The 18,496-nt window shown below is 36.5% G+C and overlaps 1 protein-coding gene across 3 annotated transcripts in view; it reads left to right on the top strand.

The window, feature by feature from the left end:
- Window positions 1–18,496, top strand: part of LOC123311559 (YTH domain-containing family protein 2) — a 201,279-nt gene that overhangs the window by 279 nt on the left and 182,504 nt on the right. For all 3 annotated transcript variants that reach the window (XM_044895598.1, XM_044895599.1, XM_044895597.1), the window contains exons 2-3: window positions 99–123; window positions 326–490. In XM_044895598.1, the coding sequence (XP_044751533.1) occupies window positions 99–123; window positions 326–490 (190 nt within the window). The remainder of the gene's footprint in view (window positions 1–98; window positions 124–325; window positions 491–18,496) is intronic.

Raw genomic sequence — 18,496 nt, 5'->3', positions numbered from 1 at the left:
GACAGTTTCATGGATTATTATTCAAAACGAAAATTAATTTAAATTCTAGTGAAATCAAATCATATAAATTTTTCTTTCATGTACCTGTTATGTCGCAGCGGATGAAAGGACAAGGAAATCAAGGTGTGTGTATATATTTCAAATAATGTTATTCTGATTGAGAACATAGGTTCCTTTATTCCCTGTTTTATAATTCGAATTAAGTTATATCAATCATAATTCAGTGGAAGCTCCCTTGCGATTGCTGAATATAGCTATAAATCTATGTAGTTACGAATATTCTGTAGACATTTGTTTTATATCTTTTTCAAATTTCTTTTTATAGTGTCCAATGGCCCTAAAGAGCAGTTAGGAGCAGGTGAAGGTGCAAGTGGCTCAGAAGAATTCGAACCATGGAGGTCTCATCAACAAAATTCAGCTGCTCACACTCCCTATGGGGCTTCTGTACCAATATCCAGTGCAACAGATATTTACAATATGGGTACTGCAGGTATATTTCTTCCTTCATAATCATATATTATAAAAACAAATGACTCTTCAATAGGTGTTAATCATGCACAGCATATAGGGTGTTTCGTGGTGTGTGGCCTATTAAATGTTTGCAGAGAAAGGATCATAGAATTGTTCTGAAAATTTGAAAACTAATTTTTACAAACCTTATCGGCTCCTGTTTACTTAAGCGCCCACCTTATATTTTTGTCATCGATTTTTTTATTAATTTCAAGGAATTTGAATGTTAGCCTCAAAAAAATTCACTGCATTCAAGTTTTAAGTTAGTTTATTCGGAAAAATGTGAGAAATTCATCAATTTTGTATAGAAATATGAATGAATGGTTTTGAGGTTAGGTTGGGATACTGAAAATTCAAATTTGTACATGAAAATTATATTTTCAGATATTTGAAACGAAAAAACGATTGGGTTTAGTTATTCATGCACTGAACAGGGAAAATATTACATTGACGGATTTATGTCAAATATTCGCAATTTTCATAAGAACTTTAAAAAAATCATATTTAGTAAACTATAACTCTCCTGAAGTTGAGATATTTACTGTTATGTATGGGTATATAAGTATGAACAGGGGGGGACATATGTACTTCACTTGTTGTATAGATGTCAGGCAATAAAGAACGTGATCCCCATTGTTGCGTATTAATTGATTACCCTGTGGACATAAATGTGAATATAACATTGGCGATGAGAGTGAAACGAACCCTACACACCCACTTATTTATCATCAATAAGAAGAATCCTGATACATTCGTTTTGTTATCATTGAACGTTGAAAACAATTATAAATATTTCTTCCTGTTTTTCTTCCACTATTAACTGCAAACCTGGAAATGAGATGCAGAGAATATAACCTTGAAGTAGGTGTCATTGTTAATGAATTCCTTCTAAGTAATAATCAAACAAGGAAGGAAAGCATGGTCAATAATAATAATGCGTACCTCTTCGTTCCTAACCCTTTGAAGTAGTGATATTCTTGATCGTCCCAGAACGTCCATTTCTACAGCCTCTAATCGTCTTTTATTCCCTTCTGTTAGGGTCCAAGTTTCGGCTCCATATTTATTTATTTATTTATTTATTCACAGGATAAACCCAATTACAAAATAAGAACAAAAATATCGTACATTCCTAATTCAAATCAAACAATAACATTTCTTACTATGGCGGAGTATGATGAGTTTATAAAGTCGATGCCAAGTCGTCCGGCAACATTCACCCGTTCTGAAATCCTGGGAATAGGAGTTCCCGTGTGTAATTTAGCATGTAATTAGGAACACTGAGGAAGGCAGACCCCCTAGTATTTCTGGGTGGAACGTGAAAAGCAAAGAGAGAGAGAAGCTCAGTCGTCGACAGTTTCCCCATAAAAAGCCTAGTGAAGAGCATACATATAGTAGCATACTTTTTATCATGGTGTTGTAGATGTTATGATTTCTCTGTTGTCGCCTCCACTCGACTCAAATATCACGCCTAAGTAAGTATACTCAGAGCATACTCCCACCTCTTCACCATTTTCCAACTTGATATTAGCTGTATTGCTGGTTCTATAAACATCAGATGTGTTTTTTGGTCGGTGTTCATGTTTTTGTCTATTGTTTGCTTCAGACGGAAAATATTATCTGTACAGGACCATCCAGCTCTGAAACCCGATTGTTCTTGTTTTTCTGCGTATTCTTCTTCGATTAGATGCCGCAAAATTCTGCCGTATAATCGACTGAATGTGCTGGTCACGGATATTCCCCTGTAATTTGAGCAATCATTCTTATTCCCTTTTTTAAATATGGATGAAATATATGCTTTCTTCCATTCTTCGGGTACTGGGTGTCTGTTAAAACATATATTGAAAAGGACCGAAATAGCTTGGAATAATTTTTGTGTTCCATTTTTGATGAGCTCTGATGGTATCCCTCCTGGACCGGGAGAATTTCCATTTTTCAACTTTTTACAGTTTCGATGTCTACTGTAATTGTTTCTCCTTCAATGCTCACTTCTGTTGTTGTTGTTGTGGTTGTTGATGGTGTCATATACTCTTGCCTGTTTTCCGTATGTAGCTGTTCATAGTGTAACACCCAATTGTCCATCGAGATTGTGTCAATATGTGCTGCGTTGCGGGCAGGGTTCTTAAGTTGGCTGATGATTCTGCTGTTTTACGTCCTCCCAAATATGAGTCGATTTCCTGATACTTCCTATCCCATACACTCCTCTTTGCTGCGTTGATTATTCCTCTTGTTGTTCTTCTTTTCTCGAGGTAAGTGTCTCTGTCTTCTTGGTTTTTAGTTGTTAACCATTTTATGCAGGCTTTATTTTTGCTGTCGATCATCGACACTTCATCATTCTTCATCATTCCACCACAGTTTTCCGCTCTTCTGGTGAGAAGTCTCTCCTAGTACTTCCGATGTTGCCACCTGTAAAGCTTCTTCTGTATGTTCATAGATATCCTGGATATTCAGGCCACTGATGTCCGACAGCTGTTCTTCTAGTTTCTTCTGAAATCTTTGTTTTATACCGTCATCTTGCATATCTTTCAGGTTCCACTTCTCTTTCTTTCCTCTACCGTTGATGTACAGGGGTTGTTCGATGGTTGGGTGTGCGCATTGTTATGTCTATCATGATGCCAAGGGAAATATATTCTGGCTCTGACAAAGTAGTGGTCTGGGTCTGAGTCACACAAGATTCCTCTATACACTCTCACATCATTAACTTGGAGAAAAGTGCGCTGACGTGTTATGACATAGTCAATAATAGACTTGAGGTCCCTTGTGTGTTGGATCCAGATGAACTTATGAATCGGTTTATGTTTGAAGAATCCGTTAGTGATCTTCAAGTCGTGAGCTCGACAACAGTCTATCAGTCTTTCTCCGTTATCATTGCATCGGTCTCATCCAAAAGGTCCAACAATAGTAAAATGAGTTCCCTGTTACTTCCAACACCTTGTACGACAGAATTCAGTTTGTTGTAGAATTCTTCTTTTCTTGACAAAGACTCGTCATCAGATATAGCATATACCCCAATGATTGCGAGGTCCCTTTGCAAGATATTCACATTCAAGCGAATAAGGTTCTCATCAATGGCCTCCCAGCATACTCAAATGTCTCTTATGAACCATCAATGACACTCCTCTTGTGGCTCTTTCATGTTTGGGGACTCCGCTAAAGATGTGTATGTGATCTCCAATCTTCTCTGTTCCTTGCCCTTTATTTTTGGTTTCAGTTAGGGCCACCACATCATCGCCATGCTTCTCCATTGTGGCTGCGATCTCATCAGTCTTTCCACTTATTCCATGTGTTCCATGTTCCGAAACTCGTTGTCCTTTTTCCGTTCTTAATTCGTTTCCTGTGATATCCATCCATTCCGAGGCTTCGATTTGGCTTTTTAGTAAGTTTAGTATTTTTCCGGGTGACAGGGAACCAGCCTGACAACCCAACCCCCTCCCAGGAGGACTAGAGACTCTTCTGTCGGGGTTTCCATACCTTAGCTGGTGGGTCTCAGTTATTTATAGGGCGCCGAGATTTCGCCCTTTCACCCTCTCTAGTTTGCATACCATATACCCAGGGGGCACGCGACACATGCCTTCGGGGACGTTAGAGTAGGATTTGGTGGCAGAGCTGTGTTCGATTCCTCGAACCCCCGACTTTTTCACCGGTGTGAACCTAGCAGACCGTTTCCAGCAGACCGTTCGACGGAAACACCCGAACGCGGTGACCAGTGGCGTACAGCAAAAATTTTATAACACGGAAACTATTCGCCGGAGCATAACCATATATGGAATGTAGGATATTTATATCAATGTGATTAACCACAAAAAAAAATCAGCGACTCGCATAGGGATCCAGGGGGTGATTAGTCATCCCCTAAATTTCAAAATTTTATAACACGGAAACTATTCGCCGGAGCATAACCATATTTGGTATATAGGATCTTTATATCGATGTGATTAACCACAAAAAAAAATCAGCGACTCGCATAGGGATCCAGGGGGTGATTCGTCATCCATTATATTTCGAAATTCGATAACACGGAAACTATTCGCCGGAGCATAACCATATTTGGTATATAGGATCTTTATATCGATGTGATTACCCACAAAAAAAATCAACGACTCGCATAGGGATCCAGGGGGTGATTCGTCATCCCTTATATTTCGAAATTCGATAACACGGAAACTAGTCGCCGGAGCATAACCATATTTGGAATGTAGGATCTTTATATCAATGTGATTAACCACAAAAAAAATCAGCGACTCGCATAGGGATCCAGGGGGTGATGAGTCATCTCTTATATTTCGAAATTCGATAACACGGAAACTATTCTCCGTAGCATAACCATACAGTAGAATCCGATTATTATGACGCCGGCTATATTGACCAATCGCTTATGATGACGCAATTGCACTGTTAAGTTTGGTTTCATTCAAAACTCCTTTCAACAGGATTCGGATTTAATGACTTCGCTTATAATGACATGTCGCTTACAATGACATGATTTCAGATACAACAACATTATTTGTAGGAAATTTCTCCGGTTATAGTGACATCTCGATCGTTTTCTCGAGTCATCCCACCCCTTTTCATGCGACGAGGTTTGATACGATACGAGATATATCTGATTTTTTTTGTGAAAACGAAAAAGTTCTTCATATTTAGTTGTTTTAGTGAAAGAAGCTGATAATTTTAAATTTTTTCAATAAAGGAAACATATAATTTGTCGTTTTTCTTTCAAATTGAATCCATGAAAAATATCATCAATTTCGCTTTTTGTGACTTCCGGTTATTATGACGTGTTTTTCATTTCCCCTCAATGTCATTATAAGCGGATTCTACTGTATTTGGAATGTAGGATCTTTATATCGATGTGATTAACCACACAAAGAATCAGCGACTCGCATAGGGATCCAGGGGGTGATTCGTCATCCCCTAAATTTCAAAATTTTATAACACGGAAACTATTCGCCGGAGCATAACCATATTTGAAATGTAGTATCTTTATATCAATGTGATTAACCACAAAAAAAATCAGCGACTCGCATAGGAATCCAGGGGGTGATTCGTCATCCCCTAAATTTCAAAATTTTATAACACGGAAACTATTCGCCGGAGCATAACCATATTTGGTATATAGGATCTTTATATCGATGTGATTAACTACAAAAAAAATCAGCGACTCGCATAGGGATCCAGGGGGTGATTCGTCATCCCTTATATTTCGAAATTCGATAACACGGAAACTAGTCGCCGGAGCATAACCATATTTGGAATGTAGGATCTTTATATCAATGTGATTAACCACCAAAAAAATCAGCGACTCGCATAGGGATCCAGGGGGTGATTAGTCATCCCTTATATTTCGAAATTCGATAACACGGAAACTATTCTCCGGAGCATAACCATATTTGGAATGTAGGATCTTTATATCAATGTGATTAACCACAAAAAAAATCAGCGACTCGCATAGGGATCCAGGGTGTGATTCGTCATCCCCTAAATTTCAAAATTTTATAACACGGAAACTATTCGCCGGAGCATAACCATATTTGGTATATAGGATCTTTATATCGATGTGATTAACCACATGTAAGATCCTACATTCCAAATATGGTTATGCTCCGGCGAATAGTTTCCGTGTTATCGAATTTCGAAATATAAGGGATGACGAATCACCCCCGGATCCCTATGCGAGTCGCTGATTTTTTTTTGTGGTTAATCACATCGATATAAAGATCCTATATACCAAATATGGTTATGCTCCGGCGAATAGTTTCCGTGTTATAAAATTTTGAAATTTAGGGGATGACGAATCACCCCCTGGATCCCTATGCGAGTCGCTGATTTTTTGTGTGATTGATCACATCGATATAACGATCCTACATACCAAATATGGTTTTGCTCCGGCGAATAGTTTCCGTGTTATCGAATTTCGAAATATAAGGGATGACGAATCACCCCCTGGATCCCTATGCGAGTCGCTGATTTTTTTTGTGGTTAATCACATCGATATAAAGATCCCACATTCCAAATATGGTTATGCTCCGGCGAATAGTTTCCGTGTTATGGAATTTCGAAATATAGGGGATGACGAATTACCCCCTGGATCCCTATGCGAGTCGCTGATTTTTTGTGTGGTTAATCACATCGATATAAAGATCCTACATTCCAAATATGGTTATGCTCCGGCGAATAGTTTCCGTGTTATCGAATTTCGAAATATAGGGGATGACGAATTACCCCCTGAATTCCTATGCGAGTCGCTGATTTTTTGTGTGGTTAATCACATCGATATAAAGATCCTACATTCCAAATATGGTTATGCTCCGGCGAATAGTTTCCGTGTTATAAAATTTTGAAATTTAGGGGATGACGAATCACCCCCTGGATCCCTATGCGAGTCGCTGATTTTTTCTGTGGTTAATTACATTGATATAAACATCCTACATTCCAAATATGGTTATGCTCCGGCGAATAGTTTCCGTGTTATAAAATTTTGGCTGTACGCCACTGGTCACCGCGTTCGGGTGTTTCCGTCGAACGGTCTGCTGGAAACGGTCTGCTAGGTTCACACCGGTGACTTTTTCGTCGAGAAACAGTAGGCTTTCCTCCAAGTTTTATTGATACACTGCTACCAGCTTCCAATGTAACCTCTTTTACCAACCTTCACCTGACTACGAGTTTAGAAATTTTTATCGATAATAAAATGATAACTGGGATGCATACCAGCAACAATTTGAATGCTTCATTATGTTGAACAACATTCCAAACGAAAAAGGAGTGCCATTGCTTATTACTAAACTCTGCAAAAGTGTTTTTGACCTATGGATCTCATTATGCACTCCCATATTACCAGTGAAAAAAAAAATGAAAATATTTGTAAAAACTGAGACGACACTACCATCCTGTGAAAAATAATGCTCTGCATCAAGCAGAATTTAGGCAGAGATGCCAGATATCAAAAGAAAATATTGAACAATATATTACGGAACAAAAAAAAACTGTCTAAGAACTGCAAATTAGGAAATTTAGACAAAGTAATCAAGGAGAGATTATTTAATGGCACTTATCATGATACTTTGAAATATGAAATTTTAAAACAAGCTGTCTAACCTTTGGAAACGTTAATAAATATTGGTAGATCAGCCGAAGCCGCTTATAAGTTTGTGTATACATAAGTTTATAAATATCTTCAACAGAGATAGCACCAACAAGAACGCACTGATAATGACCACAGTAACACAAGGCACAAGAGAAGAACAAAATTCCCAATCCAGAGAATATTTAAAACTAGTATTTTACCCTATTTCATCAAAGGATAAACAGAATATTTCAAGAGTATAACTGTACAGGGTGGGCAAATTTCGATGTTTCAGCACTACAGCTTTTAAACAAGAGGAGATAGATAAAATCTGATACCCCATTCTCGTTCTCTTTTTCTGAGAAACTAACAATTGTAGTAGTCATTTTTGGCCACTTTCTTTTATTTTCGAGTTATAAGCAAAAATTGGAAAAATGGCGATATTGAAATAAATTTATATCTCCGCTAATACTGATGATAGAGCTCTGAAATTGAAAGTGGCGTACTCGCCTTTTTAGCAGGATTTTTAATTACGAAGCTATTACCCAAAGTTATGTTTTTTTAAATGGGAACACTAGTTTTTTGTGCAATTTCTTGAAAGCTTAATTTTTACTGATTTCAAAAATATATAAAATCATATGGTTTGTATAAATAATAGAAAATGGTCAAAAACCTTTTTTCTCAATATTTCTATGGTTTCAACTTTTGACGAGCACAGAAAAATAGAGTTTCCTAAAACAAATGCAGTCTCCTTCCGGCAATGTCATTCTTTCTATGCTTTTACCAATTTTCACAAAATTTGAATCAAGATATATTTAATGAATTTTCATAATAATAATCATTTATATTTATACAAACCATATGATGTTATATATTTTTGAAATCAGTAAGAATTAAGTTTTCAAAAAATTGCACAGAAAACTAGTGTTCCCATTTAAAAAAACATAACTTTGGGTAATAGCTTCGTAATTAAAAATCCTGCTGAAAAGGCGCGCACGACACTGGATTCTACGTAAAAAAGTGCCTGTATAATGTTTCAATTTCAGAGCTCTATCATCAGTATTAGCGGAGATATAAATTTATTTCAATATCGCCATTTTTCCAATTTTTGCTTATAACTCGAAAATAAAAGAAAGTGGCCAAAAATGACTACTACAATTGTTAGTTTCTCAGAAAAAGAGAACGAGAACGGGGTATCAGATTTTGTGTATCTCCTCTGGTTTAAAAACTGTAGTGCTAAAACATCGAAATTTGCCCACCCTGTACAGCTGCATTCTATAATACGATTGACAATAGGGAAAGATTCTGCAAAAGATTGAAAGACAAAACACCGACCTTAAAACAGTCAGAATTAGTATATAAAATAGATTGTGAAAATTGTCAGAAATGTAACGAAGAACAGACTAAACAACTACTTGAGGAAAGATTAAAGCAACATATAAATAACACGAAAAATTGAACAACCCACATAAAACAGCTCTAACTACGCATGTGCACACTTTCATTTCACAAATTCAAGTTTGCAGGTGTGAAAATTTTAGATCGAGAAACTAATTACACCAGAAGATTTATAAGTGAAATGTACACATCAGATCGAATAATACAGTGAATTTCAGAGAAGATATCCAAGATCTAAGTCTGGTTTACAATAGCTTAATGCTGGATGATGGTGTCACTCGGACTCAAAATTCCAATTGAACAAAAATATTTTAAGTTGCAAAGACAGTATTTCATTGTGATTTTAATATCTTTTCGTACCATACACAAAAAAATCTATGTGAAATTGTAATTGTGAGTTCGATAAAATTTATTTTGATGGAAACATTTTGAATTTATTTTGATGATTGTTGGTATGGTGTTCATATTGAGTTCATGGAACAAGCTGGGAGATGGATTTGTTTCTCGCTGATATTATAATTACATATTTCGCCGGAATACTTTTTGAAAGACGCATCAAAGTTCTTTATTGACTTCCTGGAAAAATTTTCATTTTCCCTCAGACACATTCCGAATCGAATTAAATACGAGGTGAGTGACAGATACCTCCCAATAGCTGTTCACATAGTTAACATTGTTATTTTCTATTTTAGCCTTGAAAAAGAACCACGAAAGGTTCGAAACGTTGGCGATGTACTAAAAGATTCGAATAAATAGTTGTCTAAATTTCTGAGAGCATTTTATTGAACAAGAAATTTATTTAAGTGCATTTTTGTACGGTATGTTTACCCTTCACATTTAGTTACTAATAATGGTCCCACATGGACCAGCGGAGCATTTAAATATTCTTTTAAAAAATGTTATAGGAGTACATCAAAGCTTTACTCCAACGTTTTATCCACCTACGAACGGTTTAGCAGAACGATTTATTGATTCATTTAAATCACACCCTTCAGAAAACTTGCTTGTTTTGTATCCTAAAGCCCGTTTGCAACAGCCGAGAATTCTCTAGAAAATTTACTCGAGATTTCATGCGCCGTGAATTATGTACCGTTACATACGCACTTTCGGTAGAATTCTCTGTTCAGTTGCGTACAAAATAATCTCTGCCGTTTTCTTGCGAGAATTTTGTAGAGAATTCTCCAGAGAATTGCAAACGGGCTTAAGATACAAAACAAGCAAGTTTTCTATAAAGCCCGTTTGCAACAGCTGAGAATTCTCTAGAAAATTTACTCAAGATTTCATGCGCCGTGAATTATGTACCGTTACATACGCACTTTCGGTAGAATTCTCTGTTCAGTTGCGTACAAAATAATCTCTGCCGTTTTCTTGCGAGAATTTTGTAGAGAATTCTCCAGAGAATTGCAAACGGGCTTAAGATACAAAACAAGCAAGTTTTCTATAAAGCCCGTTTGCAATAGCTGAGAATTCTCTAGAAAATTTACTCAAGATTTCATGCGCCGTGAATTATGTACCGTTACATACGCACTTTCGGTAGAATTCTCTGTTCAGTTGCGTACTAAATAGGCTCCGCCCTTTTCTTGCGAGAATTTTGTAGAGAATTCTCCAGAGAATTGCAAACGGGCTTAAGATACAAAACAAGCAAGTTTTCTATAAAGCCCGTTTGCAATAGCTGAGAATTCTCTAGAAAATTTACTCAAGATTTCATGCGCCGTGAATTATGTACCGTTACATACGCACTTTCGGTAGAATTCTCTGTTCAGTTGCGTACTAAATAGGCTCCGCCCTTTTCTTGCGAGAATTTTGTAGAGAATTCTCCAGAGAATTCTCGGCTGTTGCAAACGGGCTTTAGTTATTAGTTTCGGAAATACAGGGTGATTCATGAACATTGGTCTAATTTTGCGAATGACATAACTCTGGACTGGAAGGTCCGATTTCGATCAAATTTTATGGGTTTGCTCACTTCAGAATTCTTTTTCAAACGTCTCATGAAATATCAATATTTTCAGGGTAGTATTCGGAATACATATCATGATTTTTCGTTCAAGCCTCAAAATCTATAATATATTTTTCACATCCCTTACTGAAATTTTTTTTTTATTTACAGAAAAAAAAGACAATGCTAAGCATTTGAGATGCTTCGACTTCTAGGTCATTTGCATCTCCTACTACATATTAAAAATTGACCGGTTGAAAAAAAATTTCAAATATCATTTACAATGTTAATTGCATTCAAATAATGAAACAATCGCCTTGCACTAATAGGATCTACGTTCAGAATATCGTTTAGGTTGTCCCCCATTGCTGCAGCTCTTCTCTCTTCTTCGAATCTGGGGCATTCTATAAGGATGTGTTTCACGGTAAGGTTGTGGTTGCAGGTGGTACATATTGGTGGTTCAGTGTTTTCTAAGTGGTATTTGTGTGTTATGGCTGTGTGACCTATTCGTAGTCTCCTCAAACTGATTTGCTCCTTACGATTGAGTGGTGTTACTGGAGCTTTTTTTACTGTTTTTTCACATTCATGTAGTTTTGAATTTGTTTGTGACCAGCGGGTTTGCCATAGTTCGTATGCTCTGGATTTGTAATATGTTTTCACATCTTCCGAGGATTGATAGTTCTCCAATGGTGTTGATTCTTCAGATGCCGTTTTTGCTAAGATGTCAGCTCTCTCGTTTCCTGGCACTCCTATATGAGATGGGATCCACAAAAATGCCACTGAAACGTTTTTCTCATGTAACCGATGTACTATGCTTAGTATTTGGATCACAAGTGGGGAGTTACTGTTGCATGTCTTCAATGATTTGAGAGCTGCCAAGGAGTCGGAACAAATTAATATGCGTCGATTGTCTGTGCTTGTTGACTCTAACTGTTCCAAGGCTTTCCAGACTGCGAATAATTCTGCAGTGTTTATTGTGCATATTGATGGTAGTTTATATTTCAGTTCCATATTTTCTGAATACACCGCGCTTCCAACGTTGTGATGGCAGTCTGATCCATCAGTGTATATGACCAAAGAGCTATAACTAGAAATTTTTTCCATTGTTCTCTGTTTCATTTCCTGTTTTGTTGAGTTATATTCTCTGTGTGTCGTTAGTGATAAGTCTATTATTGGTTTTTTTAATTTCCATGGAGGAACTTTCAGGGGTGTAGTTTGTGTTGTTCTCTGTAATAGTTTTATGTCCGATGCTTCAAGGATCTGTGCTGGTGGTTTTGGGGTACGTTTTTTTGAGTTATATTTCTCAACATATGTTTTATTGAATAGTTCACTGTAGACTATGTGATTGCGATGTGATGATATTTTCGCTGCATACTGGAATAAATTGTATTGTCTTCTTAGGTCCAATGGAAGCTCATTTGCCTCTCTATAAATACTTTCTATTGGGCTGGTAGGGAATGCTCCCAAGCAAATTCTAAGGGATACATTGTGTACTGAATTCAATTTTTTTAAATCTGTTTTATTAGCAGATGAGTAGACTATTGAGCCATATTCTAGTTTGGACCTTATAATCGCTCTGTAAATTTTTAACAATGTGTCCTCGTCTGCACCCCATGATCTGTGTGAAAGTACACGTAGTAAGGTAATTCTTTTTGTACTTTCTTTCTTTAAATACTCTATGTGTGGTCGCCATGTTAGTTTGTTGTCCCATATTAGCCCTAAGAATTTGTGTTGGTTGACTGTTTCTAATGTGTTCCCATATATTTGGATATTAATTATTTTATCTTTTGTTTGGCGTCTTGTGAATATCATTACTTTGCTTTTTTGTGTTGAGAGAACGAATCCTGTTTCCATTGACCATTTTTCCAGTTTATTCAACGTGTTCTGCAGCTGTAGTCTGACAGTTTCCAGATTTTTTCCTCTATACATGTAACATTTATCATCTGCGAACTTCATACACTTGACTGGTTTACATATTCTTTTTTCCGAGTCCACTTTGTCTATTCCTACTTTGAATAGAGATGGGCTTACGACCGATCCCTGTGGTACTCCATTGGGCTGATCCTTGGTTGTTGATAATACCCCATTCACTCTTACGTTGAATTTTCTGTTCGACATGAAGTTATTCATAAAATGCATTATATTACCGTTAAGACCAGCTTCTTGTAAATTATTTAGAATGTTTCTGCGCCAGCATCGGTCGTACGCCTTCTCCACATCACAAAACACAACAACAACTATTTCGTTATTTGCGAAGGCATTTGTTATTTCCGTTTGAAGGAGTATCAGGTTGTCGAGTGTACAATGGTTCTTCCTAAATCCTGTTTGTTTTCGGAGTCTAGATACCACGTGAGTCTTTCATTAACCATTTTCTCCAGGATCTTACAGCCAGTACATGTGAGTGCTATTGGACGATATGATTCCGCTTTCAATTTTGGTTTGTCATTTTTTAGCAGTGGTAGAATTGTTGCTTCTTGCCATTTTCGGGGAAAAATATGCTCTGTGTAAATTTTGTTATATAGCTCTAGCAGGTGTGTCAAGAGTTTATCTGGGAGATGTTTATAAAATATCATGGGAACATCATCTGGTCCAGCTGCTGAGTTTTTTGAATTCTGTATAGCTGTTAGTAGTTCTTCTTTGGAAAAGTGGTCATTGATGCTATGATTGTTGTTATCGTCTATGTCTAGAGGTATGCTTTCTAGGTTTTCTTTTCTTGTACGATATTCATCATTTAGGCTGTTCTCGCTAAACTGCTTCTCCATAGTATCAGCTAGGTCTTCTGCTATTAAGTTGGGGCTTGTTATAATATTTCCTTGCTCATTTTTTAAAGCAGCTATATTGAATTGTGTATGATTTCCTTGAACACGTTTGATGTTGTTCCACACTTCCTTGGGTTGAGTTGAACAGGATATCGATGATATAAAATTTTGCCAATTCTCTTTCTTCGCATTCTTCAAAACTAGCTTTGTTTTTGCCTTTTGTCTCTTTACTTCTATGAGATTATCTAGAGTTTTTTGCCCACGATATTTGTTAAGTGCCTTTTTTCGCAGCTGAATTGCTTCTGAGCATAGTTCTGTCCACCATGGAACTATTTTTGATTTATATTTGGCTTGGAATTTTCCTATACTAGATTCAGCTGCCTTTATCAGGTGTTCTGTGAATTTAGCGACATCATAATCTATGTCTCCTGTGATTACTTGATCCTGTACTAGTTGTAGTTGTTCCTTAAATTTTTCCCAGTTGGCATGTTTGATTTTCCATCCTAATTGTTTCAATTCTGGTTGTGTCACATCTTCTTTTTCTATTAAGATAGGGAAGTGGTCGCTATCATGTAGATCATCCAAGACTTCCCATTCAAGTGTAAGCAATATGCGTGAGTCGCAGAAACTTAGATCGATGTTTGAGAATGTACCTGTAGCCTGGTTAAAATGTGTTGGGGCTTCTGTATTCAGGAGACCAATATCTAACTCATCCATGGCCGAGTGAATAAACCGTCCTCTACGACAACTCTTTGCGGATCACCATAAGGTATTGTGAGCATTAAAATCTCCCACTAAAATGAACGGTCTCGGCAGTTGATTTACTAAGTTTTTGATATCATTCTTAGTGAAGGTCTTGTCATTTGGTATATATACATTACATATTGTAATTGGATTGGGGGCCCATACTTTTACTACTATTGCTTCAAATTGCGTTGTTATGGTTACCTCCTCAGCATGTAAACTATCTTTCACAAATGTTGATGATCCTCCACTTGCTTTGTTGTTCGTGGATCTTATCTTGTGAAAAGCATGGTAATGGCTCAATTTACCTGTTTTGTTTTCCTTGAAGTTGGTTTCTTGAATGCATAAGATGTGAGGGTCGATTGACTTTACTAAATTTTGAATATTTTCTAGGCGTGGATAAAATCCACAGCTATTCCATTGTAGTATCTTGAATGTCGTTGTCGGATTGTGATGTGGTAATGTCTTCAGTTTGGTTCAATTCAGTTTGGGAATTTTGTAGTGACTCACATTCATCTGATGTTTCTGTGTCGCTGTATCCTTTCAATTTTTTACTTATTCTTGTGATTCTATACTTCAGAGAACGCTGTTGTATATGAGGATATAGATCGTGTAACATTTTTATTAAACCGTCAATGTCGTCTGTATAACGTTTCGCTTCTGTTATGTATGTATTACTGAAATTTTGTTATTGCCATGAAAAACTACATAATTTATTCTAAGGAATTCAATTTTCACTTTGCATGGCACAGTTGTCACTAGGAAATAGGAACCGGACGAATTCATGTTTCATGTCATTTTTTCGAAATGTGATCCTGTTTTTATTCCTTCGGGGATAATTTTCATTGTCTTTGGCCGAGATTGTGAATTATATTAAATTTTTTTCAATTCTTCTCCATTTCAATCCCTCAGCACATACTGAGTGTTCGTGAAAAAGTGACAGACACTTCACGGGAGCATTTGCGACAAAGGCTAGAAGAAGCCTGCGCAGAAGTTAAACGAAATCCCGAGTTATAAATAATCTGATTTTAAGCGCTAGGAAATGTGTCGCGATGGAAGAACTCTATTTCGGACATCTCTTTTGATAGTACATTTTCATTGCTGTTTTATGAAAGGAAATAAAAAGGTGAATGTTTTTCGAAAGAATAAATGTGTGTGTTATGAAGCAAATACACTTACGGATTACATTTTTCAAGAGGTTTTACATCATTCGTATCTAAATTCAATATGTAATTTTAAAAGAATTCGCAGTTCGACTTTGCATACTTTTAATCATTTTTTTACGAATACTCAGTAGGTGCTGAGGGTTTAAAATGAAAAAGAATCGAACAGAATTTAAAATAATTCACAATCTCAGCAAAGGATAATGAATATTATCACCGAAGGAATAAAAACAGGACCGCCTTTCGAAAAAAATGACATAAAATATGAATTCGTCCGGTTACTATTTCCTTGTGACAAATGTGCTATGCAAAGTGAAAATTGAATTGCTCACAATAAATTATGTAGTTTTTTATGGCAATAAAGAAATTTCTATAAGGGATGTAAAACATATAGATTTTGGGGCTTGAAAGAAAAATCATGATATTCCGAGTACTGCCCTGAAAATAATGATATTTCATGAGCCGTTTGAAAGAGCATTCTGAAGTGAACAAACCCATAAAATTTGATCGAAATCGGACGTTGCAGTCCAGAGTTATGTCTTTCGCAAATTTAGGCCAATGTTCATGAATCACCTTGTATCTCTAATAGCTAATAGCCTTAGGATATAAAACAAGTAAGTTTTCTGAAAGGCCTGGATGACCTGCATTCACCATTAGGCTATGAACAACGACTCATGAAACACCCTGTAGAAACACTATCCATAAAACTATAGGTCAGAGTCCTGCAAAATTAATGTTAGGTGGGGAATTAAGGTGTCGTTTCTCTTTACTAACACTAAACCCAGTTTGGAATAAAATCCATTGTCGGGCCGTATGGGGGGGGGGGCTAAATCGGACTTAGAAATTGACCTCGGATTTCTTTGAAATATGGTAATAATGAAAATATGCGATGGTTTTCTAGATTCCTTAAGAAGCATTTGATGCTAATTAGTCGATAGAATCCATTGTCGGGACGTAGGGCCAAATCGAACTTTGAAAAATGACGTGAGATTTCTTTGAACTCTGGTAAAAATCAAAATAAGGGATGGCTCACGAGGTATGGATTTCTAGATGGCTGTGACTACAGTCCCGACTCGGGACTCGTGTCCAGTCCCGAGTGACGTCATTAAATTCGGGACTGATATTCGGTCCCGAATTCAACGATGCACTGCACTGGTGCTTTGAAATTATTGAGCAGTGAAAGGAGTAGCAAATAACTTAATTTTCAGTACAAATCATAAGCCTATACCTAGTCAAATAGAAACAATAATTCATATTTCAATCGTACATGTAGATATGAGTTTACACTAAGCAATTCTCAACTTTGTCACCATTTAGAATTGCATACTTTGCTGCTCCTTCCATTCTCAAATTCCAAGATAGTATTTTCTCCTATCTTTTCAATCTTGATTTAGAAAAAGTCCACACTATTTTTGATAAGGAATCACTCCTTGAATTTCGTCGCAACTATTCATAAATAATATTATACGATTCGCGAACATAACCTCAAAACCCTTTTACAATGTCGGGACTGGACAAGGATCCCGAGTTAGGTCAAGAGACTTGTTTGGTATGTATTATAATATGTTTTTATTGAGTCATTTGATTTCGTCATTCGGGACTGGACACGGATCCCGAGTCGGGACTCTAGTCACAGCCTAAATATATATGTTACGGCTAAAGATAGGTTTGAACATAAACTTAAGATTAGCCGGCTAAACTTAGGTTTAGCTTCGGGTATTTGCTAATGTTAGTTTCTTCTATCTTTAGCCGGGTAAACTTAAGTGTAACCACTTCCCATCGGCTAAAAATGTAGAAAGCTTGAGGGGCGAAAATTTTGGGCAATTAAAAGAATGTAAAGAAATAGTAATACGAGTATAATCAAACTATTAATGCAATGCATTTTTTGTATGAATTTCACATATTTTAATAGCAGAAAAGCATTTTGTTAAGCAGTTGAGAAATTGGAGAATGAACATATATTTGTTTCAACTGTATCCCAACGAATTCTTATTGACGAATCTAAAAATCTAAACGCTTGATGACAAAATTCATGACATGCTATTTTGAGTGTGAGGGAAAACTGTAGTGTTAATGATTATTTTTCATCTTGTTATTATTCATAATTTGAGGGAAATTGAATGAGCAGAAGACAATGAACACAAAAATGATGCCGCGAACTTCTTCATCAAAATACCAAAGGTTAAATTCTAGAAGAAAGTAGATGTACCTAATCTTGTTTGTAGTTAACCGGACTATTTGGCTCAAAGATTATAGAGTTAACTCTATAATCTTTGATTTGGCTGATAAGCTTGACGATGAATGCACTTGTATCCCCCGGGATGATTCATCAAGGGTGGCGACAGGCCATATTTTGGAACCCGTATGTTCAATGACTGGTGAAGAAATTTTTAACAAAATCAGCTGGAGAAAGTGTTTTCAACTATGTTTATGTTCATAGTTTTTTTTTTGCGAAAGAATTGGTTGGAAAGAAATTGCAACGTTAGAAACTATAGTTCCTATTTCGTAATTTTTCCATAAACCCAATTATTGAATGGTAGGAAAAATATACTTTTGTTTACAGAAAAAATTTTCTATGTCTAATATCTCATTTTCTTGTGAGGTCATATTATGATTTTTCAAAAAATTAGGCTCGGTTTGAAGAGCATTAATCTCCTAAACAGATTAAAATAACTCGTTAAAAATGTTGAATTGAAAACCCATGGGCGTTATGTAATACAACCCTAATACACTTGATGCTCTTTTGCATATTTCAATTCTAAAAATTTAAACAAAAAAGTGGTCGTGTGCGTTCGTCCTCTCCCATCCGACCATTCATGAGACATCACCTCTCCGCGTGTCCATCGAATACATTTTTAGCCGTTCATTTTTGGGTTATGTGCACATTAGCCGGCTAATGATGAAATGCCCTGACGCAGATGAAAAT

This window comes from Coccinella septempunctata, chromosome 4 (genome assembly GCF_907165205.1).
Source record: "Coccinella septempunctata chromosome 4, icCocSept1.1, whole genome shotgun sequence".
Lineage (NCBI taxonomy): Eukaryota > Metazoa > Arthropoda > Insecta > Coleoptera > Coccinellidae > Coccinella > Coccinella septempunctata.
Note: the sequence above shows the minus strand (reverse complement) of the source record. Positions and strands in the feature narration are given on the sequence as shown.